Below are 22293 nucleotides of genomic sequence, written 5' to 3'. Positions count from 1 at the left end.
GACAGATCACCCAAAGTCTAGTGAAGCATCTATGTCAGGGATGGGCAACTTAAATGCTGGAGGGGGCCACAATTTTTCATGGACACTACCACAGGGCCACATATAGGACCGTGCACTTAACCAGATATTATTATTGAAACTGCAATTTTAAATATGTTTACAGTGCAGTAACTTAACATATTTCATGCTCAAATACATGTATAACAGTGTACATAGGAATACAAAAGGTTTGAAGCAAATCAAAAATAACCACTTACTTTTATTAGTGCAAGAACAGCAGACCAACATTAATTGCAAGTAATTTTGTGCAATTTTACACTGCACTTTTAAGATTTCATGCTCAAATGCATGTAGTTGTACTGAGGGCCACTTCAAGTGAGGGTGCAGGCCGTATGCGGCCCCCGGGCCTCCAGTTGGCCATCCCTGATCTACGTTATAGTCAAGGCTAATGGATTGGATTATACTTCTTTTTCTTCCGCTATCAATCAAGTCATTTGGCCACAATGATAGATACCGATACGGAATACTGGATTGGTGCATCCCTAGTTATCAAGTCAAGATGTTAATTTCTCCAATACTTCTATATGGGGGTATGAGTTGTGTAAACAACTTTAATTGGAATGAACAGAGCCAGAAATTTCCTCCAGAGTGAGATATATGAAAGATTTATAACTATGAACTTTAATGATCACATTCCTGCTCCCCAGGGGATGAACCCCGAATGATGAAATTATCTTTTCTAGCACCACCCTCTGCAGAAACCTTACATTTTTAGCTACTGGTATCGCTCCAAGAATATGTTCTGTGATAAACAATGCAGCCTTTTGCTGGAATGTGACCCAACAGTGAGTTAATACTTTCTGCTCTGACAAATACAAATGATGCTTCTGCTCTGAGTGGCATGTGCCTCCTCTTTGTGGTGTTCTTCATGTGCCTAAGGGGGAAAACAAAAACTCTTCATGTGTAACGTAACACCAGTGAAGTGCAGACTACTGCTTACTGGGGATTAAAGGACAAAACAGTGGAAAGACAGCTGCAAGATGCAAGGCAAGGAGTAATAAAACTCACTACAGGTGAGCGGTGATAATCTTACCTCACCTTTGAGGACAGCCAGTGTCGAGTATCAATTAAAAGAAGACAGGAGAAAACCTAAGCATGCTCGCTTTACACATGCTATACTGGGAAAACACACACACATGCACCCACACCCACACTAAGGACGTTCATGAATAAAAAACACCGCAAGTGATCAGTCAGGTTCCTTCAAAGCTGCTCTCAGTTGGATCAGTTCGTGTCACATTTAAAACTCCATCTGGGAGCACTACAAACACATTGGTCAACATGATTTTCAAGGAGTATTTTTATGAGATAGGCTTACACTCTTTCTTTGACAGCATAGTCAATCTGTCTCCAGCCTGTGTGTAAAGTACACAGACTGAATTTGGTTAGCCTTGGTTAGCATAAACACTGGCAACAGGGGGAAGCAGCTAGCCCTGCTCTATTCAAACATTCACCAAGAAACGCCTCTGACTCAAACTAATCAATACATTGTATCTATACATCCACTTTGTACGTCTGTGAAACATCTTTGCTGGTTGTCTGGCAACCTCATCGTGAGGACAAGACTTCAAGAAGTCTCTGCAACCATTTGTTGTTCGCCAAGAAATAGTTACAGCATGTGGCAGGAGGGGAGGGGGGGGGGGGGTCGCTTCAAGGCCAGCACGGACAAGTCAGTATGTAGTGTGGACTGGAGGCTGGAGAGGGGCGGTTCACCCACACTGCTGAGGTGCCATTGAGCAAGCTGAGACATTACTGTCCAATAACTAGTGTGTTAAATTTTAATTTTCCCCAAGTGGACTAACAAAAGTAATTCAGTGTCCTAGGGCGGCTTATTGGGATTTAAGTGATATTACAAACTATTTTTAGTGCAGGCTTACACAGATATTGCCCCAATCAAATGAAAGTACCACAACCAAAATGCGCAGCCCCAAAAATAAGTAAACCAGTCAAAACTAACACCAAGGATATATATACTTATCAACTTATCATACTAAAAATTAATTCTAATTTCAGTTGCGCAGTCAGTTTATTTATTTCTCTGCACCCTGCAGGGCTGCAGTGGGTAAGTGAGGAGAGTTAGAAAATGCTACAAAAGTAGTAGAGCTGGCAGCGGTATTAAGAGCTTTTATGAATTCTCTAAATGCTAACAAAAGGTGCTTAAGTGTTTCCTGAACTGGACATTGGACCACTTAATGAAAGGAAAGGACATATTCTAGTTCCACAGTTCCTTGCAGCAATAACATTTAAAGCAGCGGAGAGTCTTGGTGCCTTGATGTCCAAAAAATGCTACAAAAGTCCCCTCTTAGATGCCCCATGATAAAGTGTCCTTACAATTAAGAAGACGCGATGCAGTGCCATATTGGCTGGTCTACATGATAGAAAACTTTATGCTAGCTGGTGCCTTTTACATTCTTTTTCTTTTTCAGACCGTTCCCCTGAAAGAGCCTGAGTCCACAACTTTATCCTTGCTTCCACATGGGTGATAATAAACTGCTGTACAGACAGACCATGGGGTTTTAGTGAGGTCAGCCTTGTTTGCCCCATATGTCAGTAATATAGGTCATCAGGGCTTTAAATTGACACCCACCAACCCGCCAAATAAGGGTAAAAATTAATATTGGTGGGTAACATTTGTTAAGTTACTAGCTAATTTGGCGTCAGTGTTGGCAGATTGGTCTGTTTCCCCCGAAGACATTTGGGCGGTTTTGTATATGTTTTTCTGGGAAACGTAATCTTTATCCGGCAACACTGCTTGTAGAACCAATTATTACATTTCCCATGAACACCATGTCATGACGTGTCAAACGACCATTGGCTACGTGCCTAGCGAGCATGCTATCGATTACAAGCTACGCTGATACGGAGAAGACGGCATGAAACAAAACAAAGGAGCGGAAAGTAGTAGTAGAAGTAAAGTTAATAAACTATATATATACCTGGAGTAAAAAAACAGAGCAAAAGAGGAAGGCTGAAGGCACAGGGGACAGTGGAGATGAAAGAGGAGGGGAAAAGAAGAAAACTATTTAATTTGAAATGGCTGTCATGTCGTGAGTGGTTGGTATTTAAAATTTGGCTTGTGGAAAATCTGATTGGCTGGTAACTTTAAAAATCTACTAGCCATGTTTGCTGGAGATCAAAAAAGTTAATTTAAAGTCCTGTAGGTCATGAAGATAAAACAAACAAACAACTGGAATGTAAACAGAGCTTGATCACTTGTTTCCAGAGACAAACTGCATTCCTACAGGTTGGTGCCTTGTGACGTTTGAATTCAGTCGAGCCCAGCCTCAAGCAGGTGTGACCTGCTGAAGCCTGTTGTTGACTCAGAATCAGCAGACTGACGACTTATTACAATTTGGGTCTTGTTTGTGTAGTTTTGTCCATCATTTCTGTGAGTTTATAACAATGTATTTGGTAAACGGCAGAGATATTAGCCTCCCAAATCGGAGCACTGCATTTGCGCAATCAGCTTTCTCTTTTAGAGCTACTAAAGCATGGAACAATCTCCCCAGTCATCTAAAAAGTGTCACAGATTTCCATACTTTCTCACGTGAAGTAAAAAAAATGGATTTTAAGAAATCAGTCTTGTCAGCACTAATCAATATTCTGTACTCTCTGCATATGTCTATTTTTGATATTTTTAATTGATTGTGTTTGTGTGTGTGTGTGTGTGTGGGCGTGTGCATGCTTGTTGTTCTTATTTTATTTTATCCTATTTTATTCTTCTTACCTGCCCAGGGACTGCAGATGGAAATTAGCTTTTAGTTATAATCTGGCACAAGCCATCTTTTTACTCCATGTAATTAATGAACCTTGTACATGGTCCTTGTTTTAAATAAACCAATATGGCAACATGATGACATCACTAAAAAGAAGTCTGACGGGTCAGGAAACAGGTCAGTCAGACGATCAGACAGTAAAAAACAATAGCATCAACATAAAGCTAAATAAAATTGGGCTGTATGTCATTTTACACCACAGTAATTATTATGAAATAGTAACATTTATTATGATATAGTTAAGGTCGTAACTACACACCATCCATCTTTACTTGAGGACTCATTCATACTTGAGTGTCATTTGTTATCAGTCCATATAACAAACTAACTAAAAGCACACATGTGAAAATACCAGACCCCAAACACACACACACACACACACACACACACACACACACACACACACGCACACACTTCCACAGACTTACAGCTCCAACTGGCAGCTCCTCAGAAAACACTGGTTTGTTTTCAGCTTGTTGTGAGAACTCTCTCTCTCTCCCTGTGTGTGTGTGTGTGTGTCTCTCTCCCTTTACTACTCTGTTGTCAGCCAATCAGGGCTCATCTCAGCTAACCAATCAGAAGCAGCCCAGCAGCAGGTATAGAGGAGAGAGACAGGTGTGGTGAGCCAGGCGGTGTCTGACAGGTGTGTTTGGTATCGACACCTTTTGTCTAACCGACACAGAGGATGGAAACATATACACAAACCTTGCAAACTATAGAACCAGCTCAGAAAAAAAAATCTATCTCAGAGGTGTTAAAACACCTGCCGAAGTCACACACACTGCAAAAAACATGAAGCTTACCAAGTATTTTCTTCTTATATCTACCAATAGTATCTTAATTATATTGTTTTGAGTATAATTTACCTACTGACCATAGCTTTATGTGCTTATTCAATTATTAGTAGTATTATTTTGTGCTTATGTAATCATCTTATTGTTATTGTGTACTTTTTTTTTAGGATTGACATTGTGAGCTTTTTCATGCCTTTCAAGCTATTTAACTGTTGAATATGGTGAGTTTTTACCTAAAATATTGGTTCCAATTGAGAGTTTTAGTTGCATGTACGACCAAAACCTGCTCGTTTCAAGTATTACTGGCTTATTTTAATGTTACTACAGTCGGGCTATTCAAGCCACATTTGCTCGAAATAAGAATATTTGGACTTATTATTTAAAGCTATCATTGGTCTTTCCAGTGTCGAGATATTTTTACTTATTTAAAGAATTCTTACAAAGAAAAATGTACTGACTGCACTGGCAGATAATTTTACTTGTTTTGAGCATGTATTTGCTTTATTCTAGTTATTTATTTCTTATTTTTTGTCAGTTGGTTTTTGCAGTGTAACACCTGCTGAATAGAGTGCTCTCTCTCACACACGCACAGACTTTGGTCCGTTCAATTCAATAAATGTTTATTGTTCCTGAGAGGCTGCGACTGAGCAGAAGGAGATCTGATGGAGGAGTGTGAAAAGGAAGTGGTGAAAGAGAAGCGTGAGACTGAGACAATGTGGCTCACAAAATAAGAAACACTTTATAATGGGAGATCCACTCATTACAGAACATCTATGTAGCTCAAAAGTGAAAATTTCTACCTTTCAACAACTCTAAAACTGTCTTGATTTAAATACTGTATCTGGTTTGTAGAGTTGTGAAGTGGTAGGAGTGAAGTAGAATCAGTGGTGGATGTAACCAAGTACATTTACTCAAGTGTACTTAAGTCAATTTTTGAGGTACTTGTACTTGAGTATTTCCATTTTATGTAACTTTAAACTTCTACCCCACTACATTTTTAGAGGCAAATATTGTACTTTTTACTCCACTACATTTAGCTGACAGCTTTAGTTACTTCACAGGTTGACATTTAACATAAAAACATGAAACAAACTAATTAAGACATATTTTAAATTAAATAACAGGTAGTTAAAATGAGCCCTACCTACTAAATGCATCAATAATACTAATGAAATCATATATTTTTAATACATAAAATTCCGCATAACGAGTACTTTTACTTTTGATACTTTAAGTACATTTTGATGCTGATACATGTAAGTAAGTTCTGAATGCAGGACTTTTACTTTTTTTTTTTTTTACTTAAGTAAAGAAACTGAATACTTGTTCCACCACTGAGTAGAATTCATAATCTCACAGATAATGTAAGGTGACTGACACTGAAAGTGTTTTAAAAGCTTCAGTTGCATCAGTACAAACAATGAACACAGTGTCATAAATTATCTAGTTCTTTGACATAAAGTCAGAGATGACAGAACCATGCAGACAAAGAAGAAGAGAAATCAGATGAAAACATCTACTCGCAGAGCTTGAAATTATTTGTGTGCTCCACTTACTATCTTACTGTTATTGCAGAAACATGATTAAACACTCAGCAGGTTGAACCAAGTGGGCCTAAAACGTGAAGCCAATGCAAAAAGGTCTTAAACCTGCATTCTTTCTAATGTCCAGCAGGGGGCGACTCTGCTGGTTGCAAAAAAAAAAGTCATAGAATGGAAGTCAATGAGAAAATTACCCTACTTCTCACTACATTTTTGACCTCAGTAAACATTTTGATAACGAGTTTATGGTCTCAATCGTTAGTTTCAATTCTTATCATTCAATACAGCACGATGTCCATTTTGCTAAAATTGTCCCATTTAGAGTAAAAGAGACGAAAAAAGTACCACAACTGAGTGCATATCTTTTTTTCTTGAGCATGTGTTTGTTAATTTGTTGGTTGTTTTTCTAGCTTGTTATCTTTTTTCTGTTACTTTAGTGTCATTCAGTAAGGGGTAAATTTGCTCCTGGCACCAAAGTAGCTTCTTTTCTCTTAATCAACTAGAATACAAATGAAATACACAGGTTGACAATAAGTGTGTACAATGAGTACAGTGTTGGAGGTATTCATTCCTATGAAAGTTGCTCAGTTAGCCATATCTTCTCTTGGTCCTCTGCATCTATGGGGCCCATAGTGTACTGTTGCTAGCGCTCCACTAACTTGAATGAAAATAAAATAAAATAAATATAATTTAATCGTACAGATCTTCGAGGGTTTACAATGTTATTGGACTGAATTTATCAAATTTTGGTCAAAGCATTCATTTGCGGGGATTGTAATGTTTAAAAAAATGTTCCCCATGACATCTCTTTCACAATATTAATCTATGGGGGAAGTCTTTCGGGATCTAGAAGTTGTAATTCCACAATTTGGCCACTACAAATAGGCTTTAAAGCCCCATGCTCTTCCTGGGAGCATGAATCACCTTCATTTAGCCAAAGACTGTCATTAGGATAATTGTTTTTTTGTTTTTGTTTTTCAGTTGAAATGTTGGGATATTTATTATGGGTCTTATATCAGAAAAAAAAATGACATATCAAATAATATATTCAACATTACATATTTTTTTCTGTCGAGAAATGACAAAATACTAGTAGAATAAGTAGTAAAATATGTGTCAATTGGAAAATTGCACTATCATGCTTACTGATAGAGAAAAACTTGATTTCTCAGTTGAAATTCATCAAACTGATCGTCAAAACACAATCCTCATGTGGTTCATTTCTTCAGGAGACTTATGTGTTTCTATGTTCAGGAACATTAAGGAGATTATCAAAAGAAATCATGTCAAATCTACAAAAAGCAGCAATTTTCTCAATCTTCCCTGCCGCAGCTACTGTTACTTTTACTACTTCTGTCTCTATGACACGTCTGGTGTGTCACGTGAGACCGATATTGTGTGTAAAAACTGCTGTTCCTGCTTGAAATGAGCTCGGATTTGAAAATGCAGCAGGACACCACGGTCCAAAGGTGAATGTGGTTCAGGTATGCAACTGCAGAGTTTGACCTGCACAGTCCACTGCACATGGACACAACATGCAAATAAGGTTCCACTGTCTTAAACTTCCATAGCAGAACCGAAAGTGAATATTAGCCCAATAGAATTCAACCAAATATTTTTTACTTTTCATAAAAACTGACCTGGGAGCAGTCGACCTCTCGTGGTTCCCCATCAGATTCCTGCTGGAAGCCGATCGGACCAAAACACACACTCGTCTGGCGCAGAAATTCTCACGCCTTCCTCCTTCCTCACCACACCTTCCCTTAATGCCATGTGTGCTTCTGCACCTGTCCTACAGTGTGTGTGTGTGTGTGTGTGTGTGTGTGAAGTCTAAAGTCCTGTATTGTGTCATGCCTCTCACGCGTCTTCTAGTGAATAAAAGCTGCAGTAGCAACAGCAGCCTTGCAAGCAGTCACACCCCAAACCCAAATACATACCTGGCTTTGTGTGTCAGGCATCAAGCTGAATATTAAAATAGATGCCAAGTGACTGTGACTGATTGTTTTTTTTCCAAACATTCAATGTGTCAATTCATCATTATCCTTAGAGACATCGTACACCCTGGACAGGTCTCCAGACTATCACAGGGCTGACACATAGAGACAGACAATCACACTCTCATTCACTTCTTTTAGGCTCCGTTTACACGAGGACGCTTGCAGGTAAAAACGACAAAATATTTTATGGGAAGTGCAGACTGTGACGGTGTTTTTGTGGCTTAAAAATGCAAGAATGTGAAACCACCCTCCAGAGTGTAAAACTGTAATCCGCTTCACCGTAGCGTGTCCGTCTACACTGCCAAGACACAAAACTCTGCTCAGATCTGCTCATGTCACGTACGCGTTTACGTCACATACATGCTCCAGTACAGGGAAATAAACAAACATGTGGGATTATTTCCATGCGTCGGACCTTCAAGCTGCTCTGGCAGCTCTAATAAACTTACAGGAGTCTTTCCACCAAATGTACAGGATATGTACAGATAGTATTAGTGAACAGAGAAGGATCTGGAATTACCTCTATCACATTTTGGATGCACCAATTGGTTGGAGGCGAGCCAGACGGCTTTGGATGAGACCTGGGAGATCTAGTGGATGGTGGAGAACTTTGTGGAAGGAGTAGCTGATGAAAATGCGTGGTGTGAAAACTTCCACGTGCCTAAAGATGCTCTTATCGATTTAAGTGATGCCACCTGGCATGCATAACCAATCCAATCCACACACTTTTGCATCACCGTATGCAGCAGATTTCCTCCCAAAAACGCTCGTCTAAAAGCGGAAAAAAAAGTGTGGACGCGACACCAATTTTGTGTCTTCTGTTCAGACCGTCATCGTGTAAACATAATCTAAGAGTCAAAATTAAATCTTAGCTGCATGCAGGACCTGGGGAGAACCCATACTGACACAGGGAGAACATGCAAACTCCACACAGAAAGAGCTGCAGGCCGGAATCAAACCGGCGACCTTCTTGCTTGGAGATAAGAAGGCTAACCACCACAGTAGCCCCAAATGTGTCCATCTTCATGCACAACTAAAAACTTAAAGTAGAGGTCAAAAAATGATTTCTGTCATTTAACCCTTGTGTACTCCTAATAAAAGTAGAACACCTATGCTCCTCAGGGGTCAAAAAGGACCCCATGACATTAGACTGGTTTTAGGACATATAGGACAACTTTTTTTTGTTCACCTTTTAAGGCAACTCATGACCAAAAAATGTATATATAATTTTCATATTGTTTTCATTATAAATGGTCAGTTTTAGTCAAATATATAAAATTAGGCCTCATTTCAAGAGAAAAAAAGTAATAAAACCTGAATATACTTTTCAATAGTAATAGTGGTCTAGTCTTGATGGGCATATATTTCAAGCTATGTAAGTTAGCCTATATTAATCGTAATTTGAGATTTGGGGTCAAAAAGGACCCCACGAGTACAGGAAGGTTAAGATAGTTCTTATCAAGCTGATGCTTGTGCAAGTGTTCACTTTTCTGATTGGTGCTGTTTTTAATTAGTCATTTGAATGGGGCTGTTATGTCATGATTGACAGCTATAATTGATAATGATTGGTGATTGATGAATTGATAATGAGTGAATTAAGACCTAAATTGTAACCAAATTATCATCCTATTGAAGTTGTTTTTTTGTGAGTTGTTAAAACTGTAAAACATCGTGTTAAATTGGCACAAGATATTTTCTCATCGATTGTAGAATTGAATCAATTTGAAATTGTATTGTGGCAGACTTATTGATATCAGCAAACATTGTATCATGATGAAATGCCATAAATCTATAAATTGATGCAGAAAAGGTGCAAATTTGGGAATATAAATGCACACACAGACACACACACACACACACACACACACACACACACACACACACACACACACACAAAGTTGGGACACACTTTCCCATTCAATGCTTTTTCTTTATTTTTAAATTATTTTTAACATTGTAGATTAATACTTAAGACATCAAAACTATGAGGAACACATATGGAATTATGTAGTAAACAAAAAAGTGAAAAAACAAACCAGAATGTTTTATATTTTAGATTCTTCGAAGTAGCCATGGTTTTGATGTTTTTAATATTAATCTACAATGTAGAAAATACAATAAAAAAATAAAAAAAACATTGAATGAGAAGGTGTGTCCAAACACTTGACATGCTGTTGCTCTCTCCTGACACATATGACAAAAGTGAATTTTAAAGTAAATTCATTTACTACATACATTTGAGTTCACTTTTACGCCCACCACGAAATTTTGGAATGTGCCCCTCATCCACACCCAGTCCCTCAGACCTTAGACCTCCTCGGGGGGTCATCGGCACCCTTTGTCCCTCCACCTCACCCCTGATGGAGGGCCTCACTATATAATGCATGTTATAATCAGTAATGGCAGCAGTGGTAATGAACGATGACAGATAACAGGTAATGAACAGAGTCTGCCTTCCTGTGTGCATGTGTGTTTATTCCAGACAGCCAGCTCTGATTTGGACTATGAACCAGGATGTACAGCAGAATCCTGACCGGCTACAGATTACACCGGCTGACGGGAACGAAGGAAGGAAGCGAGGAACGAAGGAAGGGAGAAAGGAAGGAAGGAAAGAAGGAAGGGAGAAAGGCAGGAATGAGGGAACAAAAGTATAAATTAACTTCTTAAGCTGTCACTCATATCTGTCATATGGGCTCTTTGTTAGATATAAGATAAATACCATAAAAACAGTGGAAGCAGAAAACGTATTTAATTCAACATTAAAAGTGCTTGAAACTTGAAGCTAATTCCGACTCCAATGTAAAATTACATCTACTAATACTCTATAATGATTGTAATTTTGATGTTAATTTGTATGACTTATAGAGTATAAAAATGCTTTCATCATCACTGTGAAAGTGTTTTATGTGTGTGATTATGTGTGAACTATCATCCCTCCGGAAGTATTCATTTACTAAAATATGAAAATGAGGTGTTTTCCCCTTGATGCTTAGTTTCCTGCTTGTCATTATCCATCAACCAAAGTAATTATTTCCCTGTCAACCTCTCTCTTTCTCTCTCTCTCTCTCTCTCTCTCTCTCTCTCTCTCACACACACACACACACACACACACACTTGAGTTCTGCTGGAAAATCTCCACCTGATGGGGTTCAGTCATTGGTAGAAACAGACAATTGAACCAGGTGAGCTGAGAGGTCAGCATTGGATTAAATAAAACAAAAATATGATTTTTTGAATTTCAGATTTGGTTCAGGTCTCAACTTACACAACAGTAGCAGTCACATTAGCTTGAGTTGTGCCTTTAAGACATGCTAACATGCTGGGTTTGGGTTTCAGATTCAGGTCCCACACCTCTTAAAAGGTCCTCTTAAAAGTTTAGTTTATCATTTATCAGATTTTAAAAAGTTAGTTCTGAGTTCTTTAACTTGTTGGTACACTTTACCTGACAGCAGCTTTTAGCCCTTTTACTTTTTTTGCTAATGGACAAAACTGTCAAGGAAACTCCTTGTGTTTGTTTTGACCCCAGTTGGCGTGGTCTTAGTATATATAACGCATGTCGCTCTGTCTCTATAGTTTTGGTCTTTCATTCAGACAGCCAATCAGGTTGCAATGAGGTCAGTTAGTATCAAACAGCCAATTAGGCATTAAGACAGGGACTGAAAAATCCAGTCAGCAAACCAGTCATTTCCATGGCTCTTTATCTCACAAGACTGTGTTCAGACCATAAGCAGGCTGCCAGTCTGTCTCTCTCTCTCACACACACACACACACACACACACACACACACAAACTAGGGCTGCACGGTTATGGGCAAAATGATAATCAGGATTATTTTTGATCAATATTGTAATCACTTTGTAATCATTATCAATCGTGATTATTCATCACGTTAGGGAAAACATCTGTATTTTTATTGCACTACTTTTAAACAAACAATAGGAACAGTTTTTAGTGTGTGCACAGAGTGTCTGGTGCTTGTTGTAAACAAAAAGAGATCGCTAAGTGAACACCTCCTGCAGCAGCAGCACATACACACTGTACTGCTACAGAGCTAACTGTTAGCCTATTAGAAAGACTGCTGCAGGAGGACTGTGCCGCTTCGACATGTTCTTACTCCCCGCGGCTCGTTAAGAAGAGTAAGAAGGAGTCTCCAATAACACCAGAAGAAGTCGCTGGATTTGTCTCCAGTCGTTTTTTAAAAAAAATAGTTGCTAAGGGGATCTGAAAAGTCGCTAAATATAGCAACAAAGTTGCTAAGATAGCAACACTGCTTCGCCGGCTTTTACAAATGGCGTGTGTTGTTGTGGCGTCGAGTACTACGTCACATCCTGCTTAGCGTTCTATCCAATCAGCAACCAGGCTGTTTTCAGGGGAGAAAGCGGCCCCGCCCCCTGGTGGTTGGTGGACTACTGGTGTAGAAAGTGCTTGATTAGATATGCAGGAGAGCCGCATTTTAAAATGGAAATATCGGAAGATCAGGTTAATTTAATCGTGGCGGCCAAAATCATGTGTCCTCACATGTCCTCACTCTGTTGGTTAAAAACGTGTTCTGGTCCTCACTATGTAGGAAGTTCAAGAACACACACACACACACACACACACACAGAGGTTTTACCTGCGTACGGTGAGCTGCAGAGTCTTGTACGATCCTTTGACCAGAGCGATGGCCTCTTGCCTGTATCCAGTCAGCTCCACATCATTGATGACAATAATCTCATCCCCCACCAGCAGCGGCTGCTCCAACCTGTCTGCCTTACCACCCTCCTCCACCTGCACGGAAACAAACACAAAAATTCAAAACATGTGGCCAGAGTTAATGAGAAAAGTTGCAAAAGTGCGCTGCAGCATGCAATGATTTTGCAGCTGCAATTTGCATGAAGTCAACTAATGACCAACTAAAGCACCGGCTCAACATGCAGTCAGGTGCCAAACTAAACCCATCTGTGAGTTGGGGACTGCTCATCAGGCGAAGACCACCAAGCTCCAAGGAGAAATAATGGAGGGATCTCAGAGGTCTTCTGGGCTGCAGTCTTTGTGCTAAGCTAGGCTAAACGTGCCCTGGATCTATCTCTGTCGTGGAAACACAGTGATGAAACTTGTTGAGTCACACTTGCTGCGGCAGCCGTTATCAAGGTTCTATTGTTCTGGTAAGTTGGAAACTTGTGTGTGGTGTGTACACGTGTGTGTGTTGGAGGGTCACTGTCGGGAAAAGAAGGAGGTTTTGGCTGTTTGCCTGGTGGCTTTGTCATTCTCACATCCTGCCTCTCTCTATTATTCTGTATGGGGTTGTATTTTAAGAAAAACTCCAGTTTTTATGGTGTTGAAATGGAACTAAGTACCCCATGGAGATGCTACTTCTGGGTTGGCCGACAAAAATACATCACTTTGTTTGCTCTCCATTGTTGTTGTTCAAAGTGATGATGATTCAACTGAAACTCTGACACACTCACACTGTATATCAGCGTGACCCCACTGCTTTATCAGGGCTGCCAATGATGCCTCTCAGCATGCCACTGTCAGTGTGTGTGCAGCAGTATCAGAACGTACGTCTGTGTCTATGTGTTTATCAATGTGTGTGTGTGTGTGTTCGTCCTCTGTAAGGTCACATTGTCTTGCAGTCTTGTTTTCTGTGAGATAAGCTCAATCAAATCCTGAGATGGTCGTCAACATGTCTCTGTACAGACGTCAGCAGCTCAGACTGGATGTTGGCTGTGTTTGGTGGATGAATTAATCTTGAAATATAAAACATGTTTTTGCTGTGGCTCTGATCTTCATTCAGTGTCCGTTGAAGTGAGATAGTTCAGCTGGGAATAGAAACTAGGTGGGCCTCTGTGACTGAGAGTTGATGCAGTGGAGACTTGAAATTAATGACGAACCTGTGTTTTCTGTTTTTTTTTGGTCTGAACATGGACTTAATCATCATGAATACTGAGACAGAGGACTTTAGTCTGCAGACCACATCTGCTCACATATTGATCAGATTTCTATGCAAGGCTCGGCATTTATCAATTTGGACGTGAGTGGAGGGTACGATCAGATCTCAGTGTGCTCTCAGCTCGTGTACGCAAATTTGAGTCAGTGTGAAGTCCACACGTCTGAGTCTGAGAATTGATCTTAGACTATAGTATCGATGCCTGGAGCTGATAAAACTCTGCGGTGTTTAGTTTTTTAATGGTGATGAACCAAAGCATGTTTAGGTATCATTAAAACATTATTAAAAATGCAGTATTGCGTCCCTTTATGTAGGGCTGGGCGATGTAAATGGTAAATGGACCTGCACTTATATAGCGCTTTTCTAGTAGCTTTGCGACCACTCAAAGCGCTTTACACTACAGACTGCGCTCATTCACCCTTACACACACACATTCATACTGGTGGCAGAGGCTACCCTAAACGGTGCCACCTGCCACCATTGGGAATTCATTCACACACCGATGAACACAGCACCGCGGGAGCAATTTGGGGTTCAGTATCTTGCTCAAGGATACTTCGACATGTAGGCTGCGATGGTCAGGGATCGAACCACCAACCCTTCAGTTGGGGGCCAACCAACTCTCCCAACTGAGCCACAGCCGCCGACCAAAAGTCATATCCTGATCTATTTAGGCTGAAAATCAATATACGATATATATCCAGATATTTTTATCGCAAAGTGAGAGCAAATGTTCAGTCAAAGTCAAAGCCAAATATGACATATCACAAGTAGTTTTATTGAAACCGTTTATTGAACATAAACACATTGAACATAAATACTCTATAACAACAGGAGTACCTTTTTTTAATCAAAGCTCCATAAAGGGCACATTTAAATAAAAAAAAAGAAAAATATCTTCAAGAAAAATAGCCTATGAAATAAAATAGGCCAATCTTTTTCCGAAATAAATATATTTATATGAGAAAAAGATAATGAACATTACAAAATAACTAAATATGACAAACCTTAGTAAGGGCAGCATTTATATATAAAGAAATATTTTTTAACTATATCGATACATGCGATATGGTCTAATTCCATATCACATTTAAAAATATATCAATATATCTTTTATATCGATATATCGCCCAGCCCTACTTTGATGTCATAAACTCTCGGGGCGAGGCCTCTGAACAAAGTGTATATTAGGGCGTGGACTCCAGTTTCGGTTTCCAGCTGCCACATTTCTTAACAGTTGATCATTCTTAAGCTGTGATTGGCGAGATACGAATGTTTCATGAATCACATGTGAACCCTGTCGTAAGACAAAATATATTTATATGCTCGGATCTCTGCTGGTTTCTACGTTCGTTTGATAAATGAGGGCCATTCCAAATGAAGACATTACACCCAACAAACTGGGGGGGTCATTTAATAAATAATTAGTTGTATTTCAAGCTTCCTGTCAAAAAAAACCCCTACAAAGAAAAATTAAATAGAGCCAAAGCTATGGAAGACTCTCCATGGGCCAGTACGTTGTGACAAGGGTCAAGTGGTGATGGTGTTTGCTGCGAGCGCTACTGCTAGTGAGCTTATCCATTGGCTATGACTACCTTCTTAGCGTATGAATGCTTTCAGCCTCTTAGGTGACGCTCTCCTTACATGTAGTGGATGGTTAGGGCTGTTTTCCCTACCGGGTAATAGCCGGTTAAAATTTGAATACGAGCAGTCCAGAGCCAGCTTTTGTCTGGACTTTTTTAGTCCCTGTTGAAGAGCAGGGTCTTTTTTCTCCCCTGAACAGCCTGGTTACTGATTGGATAGATCACTAAGCAGGATGTGACGTAGTACTCTACACCACAACAACACGCACCATTTGTAAAAGCCATCGAAGCAGTGTTGCCAACTTAGCAACTTTGTTGCTATATTTAGCCTCTTTTCAGACCCTCTTAGCGACTATTTTTCAAGACTATTTCTCTCGCTCCTCTACAGTCCAGATATGGTCTGCTCCGCAGATCGGAAACAAGATGGCGACGCAAGATGGCGACGAGTGTAACGCTGAAGTCGAGGCTTCCAACAGGCAGTCCACAAACCAATGGGTGACGTCACGGTGACTACGTCCAATATTTATATACAGTCTATGTTTACAGTACAATACAACTGCTTTCACAGTTATGGCAGAGGTGGAGTGATCGAAGACAATGTTACGGAGGAAAATAAGAGAAAAAGGAGAGAGTGACCGAGCAAGAGGCTGCCAGACAAGAGTTAGTCACTGACTTGACTTGTCACTTGACATCACCATCACATCAATTATGTTTACTTAGAACTGAAAAAATAAATATAATAGTCAACACAGTTTGCATTGTTGGTTGCACTTGATCATCCCACCAATGTCCACCCTGATGAATGTGAATCTGACCAGTAAACTCGAACACCAGCAACCAACACCAGAAAGTGCCTTGATTTGGTAGTAGTTTTTCACATAGTTTCCTGTGATTGACAAAGGTATCCAGCACTGTTCTAAAACAATAAACCCCGCCCATCTGGGACTCTTTGAATGTTAAAACAACTGCCAAGAATTTCTCACAGGGTGTGTCTGACCCTTTTCTGAATTACAACATGTGTTACTTTTCAACAAAAGCATACTGTGTTATTGCCCACACACTGCAGCTGCAACATTTGAAGGGTCCTCAAACACAGCGTTCACTCTCATGTACTGTATATGCTGAGCGACCCCACAGGGCCACCTACTATGTACGGTGGCCCTGCTGGGTGCAAAACACAACAATATTACAGAAAACACAATGACATTCCATAAAAACGATCAGAAATGAAGGTATTGTGGTGAGGCCCAGATGTCTGCCAAACAAAGATGAATTCTCAAAAGTATCTCCATTGCTGACATGTATGACTAACACAAATATAAGACGTGTCTAATGAGCTGTGCTGATATAAAGGAAACCAAACATCCTCCAGAGCTGTGAAAGAAAAGCACTGTGTTAAAATGTAAACCGTTGCTCAGCTCTGTGGAGCAGTGAACATGCCCGCACTGTTTGCCTTTTTCAGGAATAAATATACCCAAATAAGGCCCGCAGAATCACTCAGTAACTCTGTGAGAGAGAGAGTGTGTGTATGTGTGTGTCACTGACTTTGGTATTCCAGCTGAAATTCATTATCCTGTAGACGGAGATATCCAAACAGAGCGGCTCAGCCTGTTCATACCGTGACTGAAACAACATACCTCCTCTAATCAATAAAGACTGTGTGATTTGGGAAAATATCCTCAGACAGCAGTGGGGGGCTCCTCTGAGAAAAAGTACAATTCAAAGTTACTGAATTGATTTTTAAAAGTGCAGTCATTCCTTGTTGGCTTGTGAAGAATGAAGTAATAGCTACTTTTGACCCTACATCACAGGTTACTGGTTCAGTGAGGGTGCTCAGTTCATTCAAAGAGTGATTTTTGAGGTTTTCACCTGAAGGATAAGATAGAGGTAAATATGACCAGTATTTGACAGGAATACTAGAAATATCTTCCTTAAAGTTGTAGGAATCAAGGTTATAATAGTTTTGGATTTTTCATTAGTTTTAGTTTTAATTTAGTTGTGAATTTTGGTTTTAAATTCAGTTAGTTTTAATTTGTTTTTAGGGTTAGGAGTTTTACTAGTTTTATTTTTTGAAAATGCTTAGTTTTAGTTTTTATTAGTTTTAGTGTTAGTTTTAGTTTTTTGTGTTGGGTGCCAGATTCAAAGAGGTTATAATAAATTGACTTTATTTCCTTTGTCTTATCCATCTTAGCCCCAATAAGGTTATTAACTCTTACAGTTCCAGGTTAATTTTGGTTCAAGGTAGACATCCCAGTCTCAGTAAACATATTTACCATATGTTCCTGCATGTTCACTAACCAGCAGCTATTTAGTTGGAGCTAAATAAATACATTTCATATCAATCAAAAAGGATTATGCAGTGTTTCCCCTTCATGTATTCTGCTGCCGCTGCTGGATTTTCATGGACTATCATGGTTGAATTGAAGACTTTCACTAGCACACAGTGAAAGCACAACATCCAAAGTTGAGTGTTGGTGCCACTTGGTGACACTTTTACCATAATAACTAAACGGTTTGGGCTATCGGGAAAATTCCAATGGTGGTGAGGTGGAGAAATAGAAACACTGGATTAAGTATGAAAAAAGTTGACAAAGGCGAAAACGAAGGACATTTTCACTATAATTTTAGTTAGTTTGTTAGTTTTGTTACAGTTTCAGTTAGTTATCATTTTTTCTAAAAACTTTTTTTATTTTTATTTTTATTTTTATTTCAGTTAAGGAAAACTTTTTTTCAATTCTAGTTTTCGTTTTTTTATAAGTTTGATATCACTATAACATCAATTATATTTACTTAGATCTGACTAAACTTATTTCATAGTCAGAGAAACCGAAGACAGTGATATACAGTACAATACAACTGTTTTCACAGTTATGGCAGAGGTGGAGTGATCGAAGACAATCTTACTGAGGAAAATAAGAGAAAAAGGAGAGAGTGACTGAGCAAGAGGCTGCCAGACAACAGTTAATCATTGACTGGCTTTTTGGGAGCTGGCCTTCTTTCTGTTTGAGTAGCAAGTCATTTTAGCTGTCTTACTATGTCTTGTGTTGCTGCGCGTGCTTGATGACATGAACAGCTGTTCATATTTGCGACGTGTTTTGTTGTTGTAATATAATAATATGAATATGTAATATGTTTATGTATATTAAGTGTCAATTACTTATGAGGTTACAAGCCAGTAAACTATCACTAGACAAAACTATAAACATTAAAATCAATGAATCAGAAGATGATCTACATAAGTAGTTCTTAGTATGCTAAGCAACCAGTATGAAAAGCAAACTCTCAAATTTTTGATAAATATAAAACTGAACTTAACTTGTGGTTACATAATGAATTATACAGCAGTTTCAGACAATCTTATGGAAGAAAATAAGAGAAAAAGGAGAGAGTGACCGAGCAAGAGGCTGCCAGACAAGAGGTAATTTTGGACTGGCTCTTCGGGAGCTGGCCTTCTTTCTGTTTGAGTAGTAAGTAATATTAGCTGGCTTGCTATGTCTTCTGTTGCCGCACTTGCTTGATGACATGTACAGCTGTTTATATTCATGACAATAAAACTGTAAGGGTGCTAAAACGCAAAAAGAAAAGTTCTCACTCACGTTGCCTTAAATCATTCTGTGACCTCTTGGGACACATTGGGGTCCCAATCCACACGTTGGAAACCACTGGACTTGTGTGAAGCTTCACTACCACACACTGCTTTATCAACGTAGATGTGTTCAGTGTTTGAACCTCCAAAAACCTTAGGACCTGACCAGAAAAGAGTCTCGGGTTCATGTTTGATTTAAGTCCAATTCAGTTTCAAGTCTGCCCCAGGTCTTTGCTCTGTGCCTAAGTTTGATCATGTTACAGATTTTCTGTTCCTGAAAGAAAGTTGCAGTTTGTCCCAGAAACAACATCTCTTTTCTATAGAGAATGTTGTTTTAAAATCCCAACCCAGATTGAATGAGTATTAGCTTTGCTCTTTTACAGCTGTTGGTCTCAATAACTGAGCTGAGATCTTTATGATCATTCTGCAACAGAAAAATACTGAGATGAACTTACAATGGACCAGACAGATGCTTTCCCAGCAGTTTGATTACTAATTCAAGTAATGGGTAAGGAGCTCTAAACTAACTAAGACACTCACTGATATTTTCTGGTTACTCTTAATGTAATCCATGTGTTTAATGTGATTCAGATCTGTATTTTGATCTTTTCTAATCTTTACCGTAATGTAATGGAGCTACTAGTTTTAACACACCCAACTACGGTAAGCAGAGTAGATCTAAGTGGAACCAATAGAGGCAGTAGATATTGGGTTACAGCTTAACCGTTCACCTTCATTTTGAAGGTGTAACCCTGGAAGTGTTAGTGCACACATCCAGTTTGATGCCAGTCATGAGACCTTCAGATTAAGACTCATTAAGACTGTTTAACCTGATCTGAACCGCCTGGATTAACAGAATCCTTCCCAGTGACCTCTAACCGCAGCTGAGAACCACAACAAATGCACTGCACTGATGATAAACAAGCCGAGGGCGCCAAATTAAAGCAGGTGTTTAAGTGTTTAACCACCTTAACCAATCTCAGTCTGCAAACAGTGAGACAGTGAATAATTTGATCATTCCTCACTCAAACATCTCAGCATTTGCAATCCTAGAACACTTCGGCCATCAGCCTGGGGATGATTTGATGATATTTCTGGGGTTCCAGTATAGCCAGTGTATATCCAGATAACTGATATCCAGGCCTCTTTAATTAGTAGGTCATTGTTTATAGTCACAATCTCAGAACCCTATCTGTCTTACGCCGATTCTTTATCAGATATCTGCAGATATGTTTTTTAAAAGTTAATAAAAAGCTGAATTGTCGTCAAACTGTAGCCAATGGGTTCAGAGTAGGGCTGGGCAATATGGACCAAAAATCATATCCCTATATATTTAGGCTGAATATCAATGTTCGATATATATCCTGATGTTTTTATTGTAAAGTGAGAGCAAATGTTCAGTCAAAGCCAAATATGACATGTCACAAGTAGTTTTATTGAAACCGTTTATTTAAGTGAACATAAATACTGTATAACAATAGGAGTACCTTCTTTTTTCTAAATCAAAGCTCCATAAATTGCACATTTAAATAAAAAAATATCTTTAATAAAAAAAAGCCTATAATATAAAACAGGCTAATCGTTTTCTGAAATAAATATATTTACATGAGAAAAGAATAACGAACATTACAAAATTACTAAATGTGGCAAACCCTAGTAAGGGCAGCATTTATATATAAAGCAAGGATCATAGCTCAAATGTGATTTTATGCGATATGGACTAATTCCATATCACATTTAAATATATATCGATATATATCTTTTATATATTGCCCAGCCCCAGTTCAGAGACTGTATATCTGCCAATTTGCCAATCTGCCTCTTTTGCTTTCCACACGGACTGTTTACCTTCATGCAACCAAAGCCCACTCAGCTGTCAATTGTACTTGAACTACAAACAGACTAGAACGAGAAATCAGAATGCTTCTGATCTAAAAATCTTGTGTCGCTGCCTTCAGATTCTGAAAAACTTTAAACAATAACTATTTACTAAACAGTGTGTTTGTATCTAAATACAGTGTGGGTGATAATAAAGAGCATAAAGTAGGTTCATCCAGCTGAGAAACAGCAGAGCACCCAAACTGTCGTTGGGCAGTTCGGTTGTTTGTTGACTAAAAGACTAAAAGAGGAAGAAGAAGAAGAAGAAGAAAAAGAAGAAGAAGAAGAAGAAGAAGAAGAAGAAGAAGAAGAAGCAATTAAAGAGACATTAGTTGGATATGTAGAGACAAACAGACAGAGTGGAGAACCGACAGACAGTCGGGCAGATGTTGGGTGAAACATGGAGAATGGTGCTAACACTGATCTAATTACAGTACAAAATAAAAGCATGAGTGTGTTCAAAAGCACCCAGGAAAACACATAATTCACATTCTTGTCCTATTTTACAACAGTTTGGCCTCCATCCCAGAATAACCTTCATGCACAGACACACACACACACACACACACACACACACACACACACACACACTAGCACCAGCCTGCTGATTTGCATTTTAATAAAATGAGGCCACATTTGCTGTAAGGACAGAAGGGGAATCATTAGCGATCGCTTTCCTTATTACAGTAGCTGTACTTAACCAACTAAAGCCCCTTTAACACATGCTGCAACCCTGAACTTATCCAGAGGAGCTGTTATGTGAGAAGTTGGATCAACAGACTTTACCCTGCCGGCTAAAAAAATAAAATGTCTAACTGGAGAGAGAATGACATAAAGGAGCTCCTGTTGGTACGAGTCGATGCTGAAATCATCAGAAAAATCCAAGGAACAGCTGGAGACTTTGTTTATTTATGAACTAATTATGAACCGGTTACGTGACCACAGTGTGATCCTTGATGTGCTGTTAGCAAAACACTGCATTTTGCACAGCATCATCTTGGTGTCACGTCCTGCCTCCTGCACACTGAACACAGGCACCATCACTCGCTTAAACCACAATATTTCTGGTAGGTAAAAACACATCTGACAAGAGTCAATCCTCACCAGTTTCTCCAAGACAAATGACCAGTCGGTAAAATGCTGAGG

General features: G+C 39.2%; 1 protein-coding gene across 1 annotated transcript in view; it reads right to left on the bottom strand.

Moving 5' to 3' along the window:
- The window catches only part of shroom3 (shroom family member 3), a 98328-nt gene that overhangs the window by 72689 nt on the left and 3346 nt on the right, over positions 1 to 22293 (bottom strand). Inside the window, exon 2 of the mRNA XM_059357671.1 lies at positions 12784 to 12938. Coding sequence (XP_059213654.1) covers positions 12784 to 12938 — 155 coding nt within the window. The remainder of the gene's footprint in view (positions 1 to 12783; positions 12939 to 22293) is intronic.

The sequence above is a fragment of the Centropristis striata genome, chromosome 19 (assembly GCF_030273125.1).
Source record: "Centropristis striata isolate RG_2023a ecotype Rhode Island chromosome 19, C.striata_1.0, whole genome shotgun sequence".
Lineage (NCBI taxonomy): Eukaryota > Metazoa > Chordata > Actinopteri > Perciformes > Serranidae > Centropristis > Centropristis striata.
Note: the sequence above shows the minus strand (reverse complement) of the source record. Positions and strands in the feature narration are given on the sequence as shown.